This window comes from Ranitomeya variabilis, chromosome 6 (genome assembly GCF_051348905.1).
Source record: "Ranitomeya variabilis isolate aRanVar5 chromosome 6, aRanVar5.hap1, whole genome shotgun sequence".
Lineage (NCBI taxonomy): Eukaryota > Metazoa > Chordata > Amphibia > Anura > Dendrobatidae > Ranitomeya > Ranitomeya variabilis.
Genome location: NC_135237.1, coordinates 324,007,473 through 324,025,732, shown reverse-complemented (window position 1 = coordinate 324,025,732; position 18,260 = coordinate 324,007,473). Strand labels below are relative to the sequence as shown.

General features: G+C 36.8%; 1 protein-coding gene across 2 annotated transcripts; it reads left to right on the top strand.

The window, feature by feature from the left end:
• The first annotated feature begins 416 nt into the window (after positions 1–416).
• FOXF2 (forkhead box F2) lies at positions 417–7,370 on the top strand. Of its 2 annotated transcripts, XM_077269776.1 has the most exons (3): positions 417–507; positions 673–1,883; positions 5,955–7,369. In XM_077269776.1, the coding sequence occupies exons 2-3, from the start codon at positions 902–904 to the stop codon at positions 6,119–6,121; spliced, it is 1,149 nt and encodes a 382-aa protein (XP_077125891.1). In that variant the 5' UTR covers positions 417–507; positions 673–901; the 3' UTR covers positions 6,122–7,369. The 2 variants fall into 2 exon arrangements, with proteins under 2 accessions (XP_077125891.1, XP_077125892.1); XM_077269777.1 differs by lacking the exon at positions 417–507 and having other exon boundaries at positions 518–1,883; positions 5,955–7,370.
• Positions 7,371–18,260: the final 10,890 nt, after the last annotated feature.

Below are 18,260 nucleotides of genomic sequence, written 5' to 3'. Positions count from 1 at the left end.
GGAAGTGCAGAATCTCATGCTCATGAATAAATCCTTTTTATTCAGGAGTGTAGGAAAGCTGGGTGACAACTGTTGTTGAAGCTGTAATGGCAGTCATATTGGCTGTCACCCAGCTTTCCCAGGTATATTAAAGAAGCAACATTTTTAGAAACTAAATTGGGTTGAAATAGTCAAACTGAACGAATGCAAAGTGTTCTGAGTGGTTGTTGGTGATGGGCCTGGGACAGGTCATGGTGGACAGGCAGATGCCTACAGATACACACAGGGCAATCTGACACTGGGTTCATCAATTCCAGCCAGAACTACTACATTAGGAGGAGCTGCATATTGTGGGGGCTGCTGGGTGGGATCTCTGCGCTGCTCCTCTCAGTCCTGCTTTTCAGTGACTGAGCAGCACACACGCCGCAGGCCAGCACCGGTCACACTGTCCTCCTCCACCGTGACTGCTCAGAGTGAGGAGCCGCCTGCTGTCAGTCCCTGGTGCCGGCGCTGCTGGGCAGGCATTGGGTGAGTGAGTCCCCACCCCACAGCACTTGTCTGTCCCCCCGAGTCTCTCCCTCTGCTGCTCACTACTTTCTTGCTCTCATTTGCACTGCTTTTGCCTTTTGGGCGCATGCGGACTACAAACTTTAGCAAATAAGAAAAATCTCAGTAGTTTTTTTTTTTCCGCAGGACACTCCGGATGGCAGAAAAAAACTCCCATTTTTTATGGACTGTACATGAATCTGCGGATGGTTGGCGAGCCAGCTCTGGACGTGAGCGCTGCTTCCTCTAGTGCCACTCATCTCCAGCCTTGGACTTGATCCCTCCAGGGGATTTCATGTCCTCTGCTGCCTGCAGGAGGTCACTAGGTCACTGAGTCCTTGGACACTACCTACCAGAGTGACAGTATACTGTGTCCATGAGTATACCATCTGTGATGACCACGGAGAACCACAGCCAGCACTTGGATCCCTCAGCTCCCCTCACATCCAGCCCCACCACTGGGGCTCTGATAAGCCAGCAGACCACGGCCATGGACACCTCCTCCTCTTCTTCATCATCTTCCAAGAACAAGAAGCCAAACTCGGGGCTCAGACGTCCGGAGAAGCCTCCTTATTCTTATATCGCCCTTATTGTCATGGCCATCCAGAGCTCTCCCACCAAAAGACTGACCCTGAGTGAGATCTACCAGTTCTTACAAGCCAGGTTCCCCTTCTTCAGAGGATCTTACCAAGGATGGAAAAACTCTGTGCGCCACAACCTCTCTCTGAATGAGTGTTTCATCAAGCTGCCCAAAGGGCTAGGAAGGCCAGGCAAAGGCCATTACTGGACTATTGACCCTGCCAGCGAGTTTATGTTTGAAGAAGGATCTTTTAGAAGAAGACCCAGAGGGTTCAGAAGAAAATGTCAAGCTCTGAAGCCCATGTATCGGATGATGAATGGCATAGGTTTTAGTACTTCTATCCTGCCCCAAGGATTTGATTTCCAACCTCCACCTGCTTCTTTGACTTGCCACAGTAATGGCTACAACTTAGACATGATGACAAACTCTATGACAGGAGGATACGATGGCTTGAGTGGAGGTCACCACGTCCCTCATATGTCCCCTAATCCTGGTTCTACGTATATGGCCAGCTGCCCTGTCTCCTCTAGTGGTGATTATGGACCTGACAGCAGCAGCAGTCCTGTCCCTTCTTCTCCAGCTATGGCCAGTGCTATGGAATGTCATTCTCCCTACACAACTCCTACAGCTCACTGGACATCATCAGGTCCTTCTCCCTACTTGAAGCAGCAAGCCATGCCACCTACTAATGCAGCATCTGCAGGGATACACTCAGGCATGTCATCCTACACCTTGGAACAAACATACCTCCATCAAAACACCCGGGAGGACCTCCCAGGTAATTGTAATATTATTATTATTATTATTATTATTATTATTATATAAGTTTTGTCCCATAAAATAATTCTGATATCAGTATTCCTTTGCAAGAGACACATGTTAAGTGTTCTAAAAATACTACATGACATGGGAAAAGTACTACATTGTTTCAAAATATTCCTATGTATGGCATAGTGCCTGTACTAAGTGGTTACTTTTTTATTCTTTCCCCTTAATTCAATTAAGTGTCAGATCATCACTAAATCACATCTAAATGGCAGTGTATTCGTTAAATGAGTAAATGGAGCCACAAGTGAAAAAGGGCAGCGGATGGGTGAATGACTGTGCTCTCAGGTCATGTATAAATCATGCAAATAGGGCTCCTGGGACAACACGTTACACACATTCATCATCACTACTATGTAGCCCTAATGCAGGACTCTATATATGTGAAGTCCGAATATTATGCTTCTATCATCTATCTAATCCGATCTCTGTATTATCTGAATGAATGGCTATACAGCTACTGAAATATATATATAATATATATATGCAGTGTGTGTGTGTGTGTGTATATATATATATATATATATATATATATATATATATATATAATAGTGTAGATATATATACACACGCTGAAGTATATAATGAACATATCTCCCCATATGTGTAAACGTTTATGCAGATTAATTCTGGATATATCTATTTACGTATTTATATATCTGTATGTATCTATGCGAGATGTATATACAAATCTCACATAGACATATAAATAAACAGATATATATTCAGAATTAATCTGTATACACGTTTATACATAAGGGGAGATATGTTAATTGAACGGTAGATACATAAATACATTTATCTCAACATAGAATATATAATCTATCAATCATCCATCCATCCATGCAGCTGGTTATAAAAATACAAAGAAGGGATGTCAAGCAGCAGAACATGGTGGATTTGTACAGGGAAATGTGCACATAGACCTTATAAATGCGGGTGGCAGAGGTTAACTAAACAAAGACAGTCTAGGCTGGACCACACCGGAGAGGATTTGAGCCTGACTTAACCCACATGAGAGTGGCCTCTTGTCCAATTTTATGGGAATTTCAACAAGTAACAACTGCAAAAAAAAAAAAATGTCTCAGTATATTTTAAAACCCCCCTTCCGTGAACTGCCAATCATCTTAGAATGCAGGGAGAACCTGCTTATCTGTATAGACATCCCTTATGGGAGGTTATTGATCTAATCCCGGATAATGCACAGATTGCAGGAGCTGTAAATCTATGATTTGATTTTAATTAGCATACTATATAGCTTTCCTCCATCTACAACTACAAAATCAAAAGTAACCATTATCAGGGCCTGAATTGGTATAATAGAGATGAAATAGTGACTGGCTTACAACCAAATACCTGGATAATACCATGTGCTGATATAAACTGATTATAGGTGATATGCAATATGTGAAGTCCTTGCATATATATATATATATATATATATATATATATATATATATATATATATATATATATATATATATATATATATGTGTGTGTATGTATGTATGTATATATATACATACATGTATGTTGAGATAGATGTATATATTTAGAAATGTGTGTATGTGTGAATTATATATAAATGTATCTACATACACATATGTGTGTAGACACATTTATATATATATATATTCATATTCATGCATATATATACACACATATATATACACACACATATAGATGATATATACATAGATATAGACAGACAGAGAGATAGATAGATAGATAGATAGATAGATAGATAGATAGATAGATAGATAGATAGATAGATATGACATAGGATAGATAGATAATATATAAATAGATAGATGGATAAATAGATAGATATATAGATAAATTCTATAATAAATATTGTATTTCTGCTTGCTAATCTTATCAGTGTGTCCTGCTTATTATGTTCAGATTTGGTTCTTCAGCTTTGTATAGCCAGCCCCTGTCTGACATGTTGAGATTCTCCTTTGTAACCACACTACATCTGTCTGCATACAACTAGTTAGAGAAAGAGGAAAACAACTGTGTTCTTGGGTCACCAGAATAGATGTAAAACTGCAGACTGGAATCGCTAGTTAGGTTTTTTTAAAAATGATTATTTTCTGTTTCTTTTACTTTTTTTTTTTTTTTTTTTACAAACCTAGGAATGTATTCCAAAGGAAGGAAATGCATAAAGGAAGGACCAATACAACACCTTTCTTTTATATCCACCCCTGGTTTAGAAACACAAAAAGTGTTAAACACTGCACCAGAAAGATACCTGCAACATCTGACAACTAATATTAAAATAACAGTCTCACTTTTGCTCTTTCTTTCATTTATAATTGAACAAATAATCACGTTTCAGAGGGTAGTAAAAATAAAAATGTGCGTTTTATATTTTGGGGCTTTTTTTTTTTTACAGCTGACATTTACAGTCCATTAATGTGTCGGTCCATGCACTCAACAATAAGACCCCTTTATTTGTAAAATTAGTATTTCAGAATAATTAAAACTTGTAATGATTATCAGTGACCTTTGTGTATTATAATAAGTTAATTATAGTAAAGTTACATAAAGGGCCAGTATCGCTGCCTATCAAATGCTATGTACTGTAGCTGTAACAAATAACGGTCCTTGTGATGTTGGGTGAGATAAGGGTCCTGCCAGGACCCCTCATTCTGTATCTCGCCAATCTGATGTTTTCACTTCATTAGCACAAAGCCAATTCTAACTCCAATTAGGAAGCCGAGCAGCTCGTTAAAGTCAGCTCCCCTTTTACATTCACCTGGAGGACAGGCAAGTGGCCGAGTATTAAATATTAATCACATAATGAGGTGTCTGCAGCGGGTTAATGAGCCCGGGCGATGTGGACCCCACTTTACTGCCGCATTCCTCCCTGCGTCTACATAAAACCTAATGGCTTGAGCCCTGCACTTTCATGTTGTCTTCCATCCAATATCAGGGCGGATTGGAACCACAGCGCCGCTTTATTGAGGGTTGGAAATACATATTTTCTCACGTTGTTAATCCATGGAAACTGATTAAATCCGGCTCATAACTGGGGAATGTGGAAACACTGGTGTGTTACAGAGAGGGATGAGTGGCCATGCCAGGGAACAATAGCTTATTACAGTCAGATTTTATTTTACAGAAATACTTTACTGAACCGAAATGATGTATAGCACAGAGTCATGCAAAGTCACACACATACATACACTTATACACATATGTAAATATTAACATAATACTTATGTAGATGTTTATTACCCACGTAGACAGACATATATGTAAGTATATACGTGTGTATATTTATATACGCGTTATATACAGATTTATATAGCTAGATAAAAGTATATGTGTACATGTATAACTTATATATACATATGTGTGTGCATGAGTCTGTGAGTGTTTTTCTATATGCTAGCTTACATGCAGCAAATATGTTTTCCCTGTATATATATATATAGGCTGACTCGCACTTCCAAGCTGGTGTGAATAGGTGCAAACTATATATGAATTCACACACGTAACTATATGTGCACGTATGTGTGTGTATATATATATATATATATATATATATATATATATATATATATATATATATATATACATATATATATATCTGCACCTGAGTCAAACATAGGCACTGTGGACTCTCAATTTTGATCATATTTTTATATGCTGACTAATACAGTACAGATGTATATATAGAGAGAGAGAGATAGATATACAGTATAAATATATATATATATGCATAAATCTATATTTATATATTCATATATCTGTGTCTATGTGTGTGTATACATTTATTTATATATTATACATATGTACACACACCTATAGATAATTACAGGCATATTTGTGTATGTAGATATTTACATACATATTTATGTGTACAGGAGAATATATATGTATCGCGATTGTAGCCAGCATACATAAAGATAATCAAAATTGAGATGCTACCTATGAAGATATATCTTGTCATTTCTTTGCTCTATCAATTGTTATCTACCTGTTTGCAGCATATTAATTTGGGTTTGTGTTGCAGTGGGATTGCCTCGTTACCAGCACCACTCCTCCCCAGTGTGCGACAGAAAGGATTTTGTCCTGAATTTTAACGGGATTTCTTCTTTCCATCCGTCTGCCAGTGGTTCTTATTATCATCACCATCATCATCAAAGTGTCTGCCAGGATATAAAGCCCTGCGTGATGTAGGGGACCGGACAAGACGCAGGCCCGGGACTAGGACCATTGTGCTGTTTTCTGTGCGGTGCCGCAGTGTGTGTACAGGGCCCCAGGCTGCGCTATTCGCAGAGCTCCCAGTGCCCGACCAGGGTCATGTTCTTTACTGCAGGTGGATCTGCATCTCATGCATCGTGTCAGTTGTTTCTCTTTCCCATCCCCACGGGCTTGGCCATTTATTGAGGCACTTACCTGCATCATTGCCCTTCAAACACAGGTAATAATAGAGTTTCAGATGTTTACACTATTGTGTTCAGGAGATTATTTCCTATCCAGACACACAAGGATTTCTCCAACTTTTTTCTTGTTCCTCAAATGCACTTATTAAATATGTAATAAATGAACACATCAATGAGTTATCCAATAACTACCATTTAATTTATTGCAGAGGACCTGTTTTCTTTTTATTCACCACAATAAGGAATGTGACATGCCATTAAGAGTCCATTGTGGTACACAGTATGACTATAATCCATATTGTTGTACCTGCAAAGAAGCAAATCAGCTCATAATCCGAGATTACGGTGACAACATACATTCCTATAGAATAGAAAGAATGAGTTTTATTAGAAAGGAAATAGACATCAACAATGTGGGTCGTTGTGTAAGGAAATGTTTTCTAGTTTGTCCTTGTAAATATTTTCCATGTGAGTTAACCATGAATCATGGCTGATGTCATAAAATGATTATACGTATTAATAATCTCCACAAGGTGGAAGTGATTCTATGATTCTAAAGACATAAACTAGTTATAAATAATTGCCGCACCCGACAATTATTCCACCTCGATATCAATTAATTCCAACGAAATGTAAATACTAGAAAATAAAATAATTTAGTATTGAAAGGAGAAAAAAAAATCTGTTATTGTGTCTTACGTTGAAATGCTAGCAGAATCTGTATACTCATCACACTATGCTTTGTAAGGGAAGATTATATTTGCACTTATGTAGTCGTGAAATATTGTTTTAGTATTCAGATGTACATTTTTTCCAATAAAATGTGTATAAACGTCAATACAGGTGCGGTCTGAATATTGATAGAGGCTACAATTTACACCATTGTATATTATAGAGGAGACATGTCATGATCTAGAATAGAAATGGTACCTAAGCCTGAAATACAGGTCAGCACTGGGCTCACAGTCATCCTCTCCCTGGTGGCTTGCAGATTAATGATGCTGCACTGCATATTGCTGGCTATATTTATTTTTTGAAGCCCTATTTACATTGAACCAATATAAACTGTGAATTGCCAGAAGTCTGCTGTTTCCTGTCGTGTTCCAGGATCCTATTAATAAAGGTTGATAGTAAATACAGGAGACTCCTGCAAAGTGCTGATGTCTCTGAGACTGGCTGCAGCTGCACTGCTGAGCTGACAAGTGACTGTCACAATACAGACTAAGGACCTCACAGCAGCTCAACCTCTACTCACTAATGTCTGGGTCCAGAGATCAGCCAGAGAAACTGAGAAATGCTCAATTTCTATCTATATCATATCTATCTATAGATCTATCTATTATCTATCTAATATCTAGCTAGCTAGCTAGCTATCCCATTCCTTCTATCTATCTGTCTCTCTATCTGTCTATCTATCTATCTATCTATCTATCTGTCTGTTCATCTATTATCTATCTATCTGTCTCTGTCTGTCTATTTCTATATCATATCTATCTATCTATCTATCTATCTATCTATCTATCTCATATCTATCTATCTAATATCTATCTAATATCTATGTGTCGTATCTATTTATCTATCTATCTATTTCATATCTATTTATATATCTATTATCTATCTCATATCTATCTATCTATCTATCTATCTATCTATCTATCTATCTATCTATCTCTATCTATCTATCTATCTATCTATCTATCTATCTATCTATCTCATATCTATTTTATCTCATATCTATCTATCATCTATCTATCTATCTAAAATGTATCTATCTATCTATCTATCTATCTATCTATCTATCTATCTATCTATCTATGTATCTATCTATTTTACATCTATCTATCTCTAGGTAAAAATAAAAAAAAATCAGGTGACACTCAAAATTGGGAACTATCAAATGTCTACAGAAAACTTTTTATAAGCCTTATGTGCAACAGGTAACGTTTCACGTTTGAGAAAGGCTCTGCGGTGCCGAAACGTTGCCTGTTGCACATACGGCCTATTAACAATTTCACCGAACTTTTGATAGTTTCCCATTCTTGGCTGCTGCCTGCTTTCTTATTTTTGTAATAACTGGTTTTCAGGCTTCAATCAATGGGCTGGCACCTCTCCTTTACTATGAAGCTAATATATATACAATATTTTGAGTGACATTTCTGCAATATCAATGTGGAAAAATTAGTGCACTGTCAACATTATTTATGAATCAACAAACAGTAGTGTAGCATTTATAGAACTTACCTAGTACCTATTCATTCAGCCCACATCATGTCATATGAAATATAATTATGTTAATTTACAAGTTATAGAGCAAACATTACTATACAGAAGTCCAGACTGATATATTCATTCATAATATAAAGATTGTATATGTCATATCTGTATACCTAATGGGAAACCACGAAACACACTAAAGCTTTAAAAGTCTTTAGGTTGCAATCAAACGAATATTTGTTTTTGTATTTTTTTATGCAGTTTTTTTTAGCCAATGTCACCACTGTATCCATTAAGAAAAAAAAATATGTTGAAGGCCCAAGCTAATACTTTTTCATATTTTTTTGTACACATTTCTGGGTGTGGCACTAAAAACTGCATACAATTTTGGACATATAAAAAATAACGGTACTTATTTTTGTTTGTGGTATTGTTATTTTTTTTCTTTTTGTTGGATGAGGGGGCTTGTAAAGAAGGCATGATTTTCATGCATTTTCCACAAATTTTGGTCCCACACTTTATGTGCATGTCCTGTAGAGAAGCCTGTGTGACTATTAATGGCAATAATACAATAATAAATAGAGCATGGGGTATTCTTACAAAAAGGATTCTGATACAAAAGTGTGTTTTAGGATTGTATTATATAAATGTATAGCTATCATATTGCCACAGCACTTAAAACATAAAGAAAAAAGGAAAAATGCTATGAAAAACATTGCAAAAAAATATTTTCTTAAAACGCTAAGTGTGAAATCACCTTAAGATATATCTGTGTATTACAAGGTAAGGTGCTGCACATGTTCTCTTCTAATTATTTTTTATACCACAATTGTATTATATATACAATTGTATACAATTATATACAATTGTATATAATTATACAATTATGTACAAATGTATGATATTTCCATTATTCTTACAACTTATTATTACAAAATAGGTAGGAGACATCTGACATAAGTTCCTAAAACACTAATATGACATCCCAAGCTGCACAGATAGGAGCTGCCACGTCCTGAAATGCACCGAGTGCTGGAATTAAAGACCCTCACAATAGCGGCACTCAAGAGTTAATACAGCCCTCTGAAGGTGCTGGCCAAGTCTCAGATAAACCCCTCTCTCAATTAGTCTGCCTTAGCACTTCAGTCAGCAGATGTTTTCCTGGCCAGATAAGAAGAATGGGTACATGGTAAACTATGCACATATCTGAAGGAGGCACTCAGAGACCCCTAATCCTGTGAGGGCAGAGGTCGTGGCCATCTCCCTGCTTCCAGTAATATTTCACTTTTCATCTGGACAAAACGGCAAAGGGTAAAAAAATGATAAATCTGAATCATTTATTATTAGGCTGCAACCACACATAGGGCAGCTCTTGATGCAGCAAGTGGAGGAGAGGATCCTCAAAAGAGAGAAGTAACTCAAGTTGTATCCACTCCTGGCTCCAGCTCACAAACAAAAGCATTAGCTGGCATTTGAAATGCCAGCACTGTAGTAAGAATAGGGTCCAAAAAAGACCCCCAGCTGAAGTTTATGCAGACCCTTCAAGTAAGGAAAAATATGGAAAAACATAAAGTACAAGCAGCACTCCAGGGTAATAGTAAAAAAGTGGTGTATCTCACCCAGCCATATATATTTTCTGGTTTACAGAAGGGTGATACTTATATATCCTTCACGGCTCCATCCACTGGACTCAATATACATGCTTAATATTATATATATATATATATATATATATATATATATATATATATATATATATATATGCAATTTACATATGCATGTCTATTATAAATGTATATTATCTATCTCCCTGTCTCTCTATATATAGTACATCTGCTTATATACATATACATATTTCTGTGTGGGGGTGTAAATATATATTTTATTATATACATATAAACATCATCTACAAAACCTAATGTGAATAGGTAGATATAGGTCTGTCTACCGTCTATCTATCTATCTATCTATCTATCTATCTATCTATCTATCTATCTATCTATCTATCTATTATCTTTCTATCATCTATCTATAGATCTATCTATCTATCTATCTATCTATCTATCTATCTATCTATCTATCTATCTATCTATCTATTATCTATCTATCTATTCATTATCTTTCTATCATCTAACTATAGATCTATCTATCTATCATCTATCTAATATCTATCTATTATTTATCTATTATCTGTCTATCCCATATCTATCTATCTATCTATCTATCTATCTATCTATCTATCTATCTATCTATCTATCTATCTATCTATCTATCTATCTATCTCTTTCTATTATCTATCTATCTATCTATCTATCTATCTGTCTGTCTGTCTATCTATCTATCTATCTATCTATCCCATATCTATCTATCTATCTATCTATCTATCTATCTATTTATCTAATATCTATCTATCTATCTATCTATCTATCTATCTATCTATCTAATATCTATTGTTGTGAATGTCTAACAGATAAAGTATAATGTTAATGCATAGTTTTAGTTTATACTCTCTAAATACAGAAAACTCAATTCAGCCCGAATACATATAATGAGATGAACAATAATAAAGCCTGCAAATAATAAAATGAATATGTCACATGCTTTTTTTTAGCAGGTTATAATGTAGGCCTTTATGTTACTTTTTTTATTCTATACTTTGAAGTCTGTGGAGTAAATTTATGCAAATGGCTCCCATACATTTTCCCCATATGGTTTTCTGTAATTTAGCAAAAAATGTTGCTTGATTTTGTACAATTACACACTTTTTGCATTGTGGGATGAAGGAGGCCTGAACACAAAAATACAGCCTAAATAAAAGTAAATTGATGAATGATTTTATAGATTATCCAGTTAGGAATTCTGTAATTTACATTAATCTTAAATCAATCTTAGACCAGGATCTTAGACTGGTGAATTACATGAACGCATCGGCAGAAACGATTCTAGGACTTCTACAATTTTAGAACTCAGGAAGACGATGGACAGAACTAATGTAGCTATATTTTCACATCTGTATTAAACTTGTGAAAACCAGTGTGTTTTTATGGCATTTTAAACAGCATGATAAAAATGTATGTAAAATGCAAGTGGTATTTTTTGTAATGTAATATAATGTGATTTTATTGCATTTTTAATTGCCTTTCTGGTGGCATTTATTTTATTCAGAGTAATTTTTTTGCATACTTTTTTTACACTGTATGTGAATCCATCTTTACAGCTGCACAAGCTTGTCATCATGAACAATGTACTGCTAGACCGGCCTTAGACCACGTCACACGGTCAGTATTTGGTCAGTATTTTACCTCAGTTTGTGTAAGCCAAAACCAGGAGTGGGTGATAAATACAGAAGTGGTGATGTGTTTATATTATACTTTTCTCTGACTGTTCGGCTGTCGTCACACTAGAAGTATTTGGTCAGTATTTCACATCAGTATTTGGAAGCCAAAACCAGGTAAGGAACAATCATAGAAACACGTCACCACTTCTGGATTTATCACCCACTCCTGGTTTTGGCTTACAAATACTGAGGTAAAATACTGATCAAATACTGACCAAATACTGATAGTGCAACTGCAGCCTCCCACTCCTGGTTTTGGCTACAAATACTGAGGTAAAAAACTCACCAAATACTGAATGTGGCCTTAGTCCGTAAGCAAAGTGCATCTCGGAGAACCGCAGAAAATCTGGGTTTTGTGATTCTAATATAGTAAAAAAAATGGGGTCCATATTTGGCCTATATGACACCACATTAAAGTGTTTCTTGGCTGCGTTTGCACCTGTGTTTTTTTTTTTGCTAAATTATTTTTTCTCTGTAACTATTCTAAAGGCAAATTTAACATTAGCTTCCAAATAGACATATTACAATAAAAAGTACTACAGAAAGGTAAGTGCGACAAACCCCTTATCATGGCCGAGCAGTGGTCACGTACTATATATTCTACTAATGTATAAACGGACCTGTCACCAGGACAAAAGACAGTTTTTGCTCTTATTTTTTTCTTTCTGCTCCCCTCAGTATACAACTTTATTTTGTATTAGTTAATTTCCACATAGTCTTCCCTAGATATGTGCCTTTTCATTTTGAGCTAATTTCATGGCATTTACCATTGGGCCGTGGCTTACATGATTCTCGGGGGAGGGTGTCTATAGGTTGTTCTGCATTATTACCCTGTGAGCCATGCCCCCTTGATAAAGACCCTAAAATTTAGCACTAAATAAATGTGTGGTCAATTAAAAAAAGAAAAAAAAGGAAAGGAATACTCTGGGGAGCAGCATGAATAAAATAAGACATGAAAGTTAATTTCATTATATAAACTAGCATGACTAAATTTATATGCATCCGGCCTTTAATCTAATAGATTCCTTTACAAAGGGCCCTGACTTTTTCTATAATTGCATAAATAGGATATTTGAACAATTCTCAAATTTCTATTATTATTGTTATTATTATTATTATTATTATTATTATTATTTGATACTATTGCATTGACATTCTTCCTAGCAAAATACTTCCATGTATTTTGGTCAGAGCGCTATCCATGTAGAAACACGACCATAGACGGACAGCACAGACCAATGTTATTTAATGGTTACATCATATGAACGATTTTCTACATGGACCAAATCACAGAGTGCGTTAGTTTGAACCTTTTTTTTTAATGAGACTTGCCTTTCAATGGATGTCCCCAAAAAAGATGCTACATGGATGCCACCCGTTATTAAGGGACCAATGCAATTTTTAACTATTATTAATGTATTAATCCGGATATCACACAGATGTCATACAGATGTCACAAACGGATATAAAGATTGCATACAGATAGAAAAGAATGCATATACGGATGAAAAATTCCCCGTTTGCATGAACATTACCTGACTTTTTTTGTGTGAAATCAGCTTAAGGTCTAAATCCATCATCTAATTTACACGTATGAGCGCTATCAGTGTCATCGCACTTGTACCGGTGATAGTCTATCGGGAAAATCATATATTCATCATTTTTGCGAACCATGAGGTTCGTGGAAAATTGTGGAGACATGTTCGATTTTGAGCCAAGGATCAGATCAAAATCAGCAATGCCAGTCAATGGGTTCGTGAAAAAAAGTGGACTGCACTTGGATGAGTGTTGTCCAATTTTTACGGACTGTCAGAAGGTGAGAAAAATAGATGACACACAGACCACATTCTGATTAATGTCTGATCAGAATAATCAGTCTGTTCTTATCATATGTGGAAAAATAGGACATTAAAATGCACCATAAGGCCTTATTCACACGAGGTGCCAAACAGTAGAAATCCCCACCGGTGGTCCATTTGGGATACTAATTCCTCAGGTATTTTATCTAGGAGTGTAGTGAACATTTTGTACCCACAGGTGCTTCACGAACTTTATAACACTGGGATATGAAACCAAACTGTTTTTTTTCCATAAAAATGTTACTTTAGGCCAAAATTTTTAATTTTCACAGGTTGTAATAAGTGATAATGGATCCCAGAATTTGTAAATCTATCTGAGTATGCTATTCAACAATATGTGGTCAGAAACTAATGAGAAGGGACGGAACACCATGCTAGAGTGCAGATTTTGCTAGAATGGTTTGCGGGTGCCATGTCACATAGAGTCCATGAAGTTCCAGAACAGCAGATCTCCCCAAAAGTAACCCCATCTTACAAACTATATGACTCAATTAATTCATCTAGGAATGCTATGAGTATATTCACAAACAGTTGTTTCACTGAATCTTATACCATTTAGTCATAAAAAAATACTAAAATGTTGTTTAAGCCCAGAATTCTACACTCCAACAGGAAGTTATAGGGGAAAATGGACTTTCTGGTTTATTACATAATTTCTTGCCATCTTGGCAATACCCTATATGTTGCTGCACAGTACTATTCAGCCACAAGGTAGGGCTCTGAAAGAAAGACCACTATTTGACTTACGGGATGTAGATTTTTCAAGACTAGTTTGCTGATTACATATGCAGAGCCCCTAAATGCCAGATCCACAGAATTCCCCATCACCCCCCACTCACATGACCCTATATTGGTAATTACATCCCAATGGGAATTTATCAACAGGTACAGTGACTATTTTGAACCCATAGGTGTTTTCCAGAAATGAGTATGAGTTGATGCTGAAGAGTGAAGATTGCAAATATGCCAGCTTAGTGCACAATACACCCTGTAAATAATTAATAATAATTAAATAATTAAGTGGGCTGTCCGCCCTACACTTTTCTTTTCTTTTTTTTTTAGTGGGTGGGATGGCATGTCACTTTTCCAGAGCCTTTGTTCTACCGGTACATGGAAATCTCCAATATTTTTGTTAACGGATGACGGACCTGAGTTTTTTTGTTGGATGAGTTGCAGCTGTTTTTACCAGAATTCTGGGATACAAAACAGTTTAGATCATTTTTAAGGCTCAGTTCATATTTATCCTGTGCTATACGCTGAGCCCTTATATTAAGGTTTTAATCTAAATCTCCAAATGATGTGATTCAGAAATATCCATTCACTACAATGAGGCAGATTGAGTTACTCAGGACTAGAGATGAGCGAACATCGTTGGCTCCCTCCTTATTCGGCAAGCTATAGCGCTTACTAAAGAAGCTGCATCAGGAACCCCAATACCTTTTTTTTTTTTTTTTTAAGACATTATGGCTCTTTACCCTCATTTAATATTCATTGCGGGTATATACTGGGTATTATACATCACCCACATGCTATTTGGCAATTTTACTGAATAGCATGTAAGTTATTACTGTTTCCTTTATATATAATATCCACTGTAGGTCCACATTGGGCATTACACATCTTCTCATATCCCTAGGGGTCATTACCAATAATAAAATTATGGGGTGTTATTTATTTAGGACAATATTTGTACTGAGATTAACCCCTAGTTTTTATTACTGCTCTATATATTGTATGTCCTTTTTGCCACCTTCTGACTTTTCGCTGTTCTTTTTTGGGGGGCAATTAATATCTTAGGTAACATCAATAACTGTAAGCTTGCTTATGCCTTAATAAATAATGCCCGATGCTATTACATATGTTTCCATGCATACCCGCTCTCTTCACTGATCTATTCAGCTGGTACCAGTGCTTGCGCACACCTTTCTTCCTCGCTCCTGTTTTTCCTATTGGCGCACGCGCACCGTGACTCTGTATTGAGACGCAAGTGCGCATGAGCGGCTCTTTGCCTAGGCAACGGGATACATACTCACTCGGCAGCTTACTCGCCGCCTACCTCTCACGGGATCAGCGTCCATCTTTGAGTCCTCCATCTTCAGCACAGTGGTATGTTATTTCTTCTAATTAATGACACATTTAAACCGGACATACTCACCTTAGGCTCACTTCCCCTGAAGAAGCTGCCGCGGCAGCGATACGCGTGGGGCTTCTCCCACTCCCCACTTTATTCTTGGGTCATTGAACCAGCCTATTCTGTCCTTGGAAGCCAAACTTTGAGCCTGGACTATGGCAACCTTGGTGCATTGGACAGTCTAGTTATCCTATCTATTCTAAGCATGCCATTTTAATAACAAGGCCTCTGTGAGTGTCTACCAGGTTGTATTCATGCATTTATTTTCATGGATGTTATTTTCGGGATGCTTTTTATGGCCCATTATATGTGACATTGATTTGGGGCACCCCTTGATTTTTATACCACATGCATGTCTTTCTAATATCTCAGAGGTATACAATTGGTATGCTAGGATTTTACTAGTAGGATTTCCTATATGCATTCGTTAAGATAGTAGGCTCCGCAATGTATGCATGTATTTTGCTGGAATGGTCTTGCCCTTGATTACAATGGGCTTTGTAATGCATATATGTATTTCGCTTGAATAGGCTTGTAATGGATTTACGTATTTATACATCTCACAGTGGGGATGTGATTTTGGTGTTTTCACATTTTCTAAATGTATTGACTAAGGTGTTAATAAAGGTTTTTGTATATATATATTTTTTCATATGTGGTTGTGCATACCTTCATTAGCCTAGCCTTTCTCTAGTTCTTCCATGTTAAGTTTTAAAGACTAGGTATAGCACCCCTTCTCTTTTTTGTATTATCTTAAATTGATTACAAGTGCACCCTTTGTTTTCTTTTTTGGTCTAAGGAACCCCAATACCTGGATCACTCTGGCTGATCAGCTGATGGGCTCCACAGCTGCATGTGTCGCTGCTGTGTGACAGTCACAACACATGCATGGAGAGCTTGTGTGTTGTGACTAAGGAGGGAGCCGACGATGTTCGCTCATCTCTACTCAGGACTCCATCTGCCCTCTGTTCCGGAAGTGCCCATCCTTTTAGAGGTGCCCAACAGCATGGTCTTTCTTATGTGCACCACCTAAAAAACATGGGACACCACTGGGATAGAGACCAGATGGAGGCCAACGTTACTCCACCTGCCTCATTATAGTAAATGTTCTGTCGGGGGTTTTGTCTGAATTCTAATTTTTTTAAGATTTAGATGGAAAACTAATGTAAGTTCTCATCACAGGATAAATGTGAACTGAGCATTAGTATTGAGATTTTGGGGAGACAGAATAATGAATAATGATTTGGAAACAAGCAAACAGCAGTTCAAGAATGTTTTTTTCTCATGCCATTCACTATGTGGTATAAGTGATAACAGCTTTAGGCCGGCATCACACTCAGCGTATGAAAATACGGTCTGTATTTTACGGCCGTAATACGCAGAAATGTTCCCAAAATAGTGATCCATATGTCATCCGTAGGCAGGGTGTGTCAGCGTATTTTGCGCATGGCATCCTCCGTATGTAATCCGTATGGCATCCGTACTGCGATATCTTCTCGCAGGCTTGCAAAACCGACATCTAATGGATTTATGTGCTCAAATGTTCGTTAAAACATATATACAGTATGTATATATATATATATATATATGTCATTGAGACACATATATATATATATATATATATATATACTGTATTTATATTTAATTCAGCGCGAGATATGTGAAAAGCCGGTAATTCAATTGCCGGCTTTTTCTTTCTCCTTCCCAAACCGGACATGATATGAGACATGGTTCACATACAGTAAACCATCTCATATCCCTTTTTTTTTTGCATATTCCACACTACTAATGTTAGTAGTGTGTATGTGCAAAATTTGGGCGCTGTAGCTTGTAAAATAAAGGGTTAAATGGCGGACAAAATTGGCGTGGGCTCCCGCGCAATTTTCTCCGCCAGAGTGGTAAAGCCAGTGACTGAGGGCAGATATTAATAGCCTAGAGAGGGTCCATGGTTATTGGCCTCCCCCTGGCTTCAAACATATGCCCCCAGCCACCCCAGAAAAAGGCACATCTGGAAGATGTGCCTATTCTGGCACTTGGCCACTCTCTTCCCACTCCCATGTAGCGGTGGGATATGGGGTAATGAAGGGTTAATGTCACCTTGCTATTGTAAGGTGGCATTAAGCCAGATTAATAATGGAGAGGCGTCAATTATGACACCTATCCATTATTAATCCAATATTACGAAATGGTTAATAAAACACACACCCACATTATTTAAAAGTATTTTAATGAAATAAAGACACAGGTTGTTGTAATATTTTATTATACTGGTAATCCACCTGAAGACCCTCGTTCTGTAACAAAGGAAAAATAAAAAAACAATAATATCTCATACCTTCTGTTGCTCAGGTCAAGTCCAACGAAGTAAATCCATCTGAAGGAGTTAAATCAT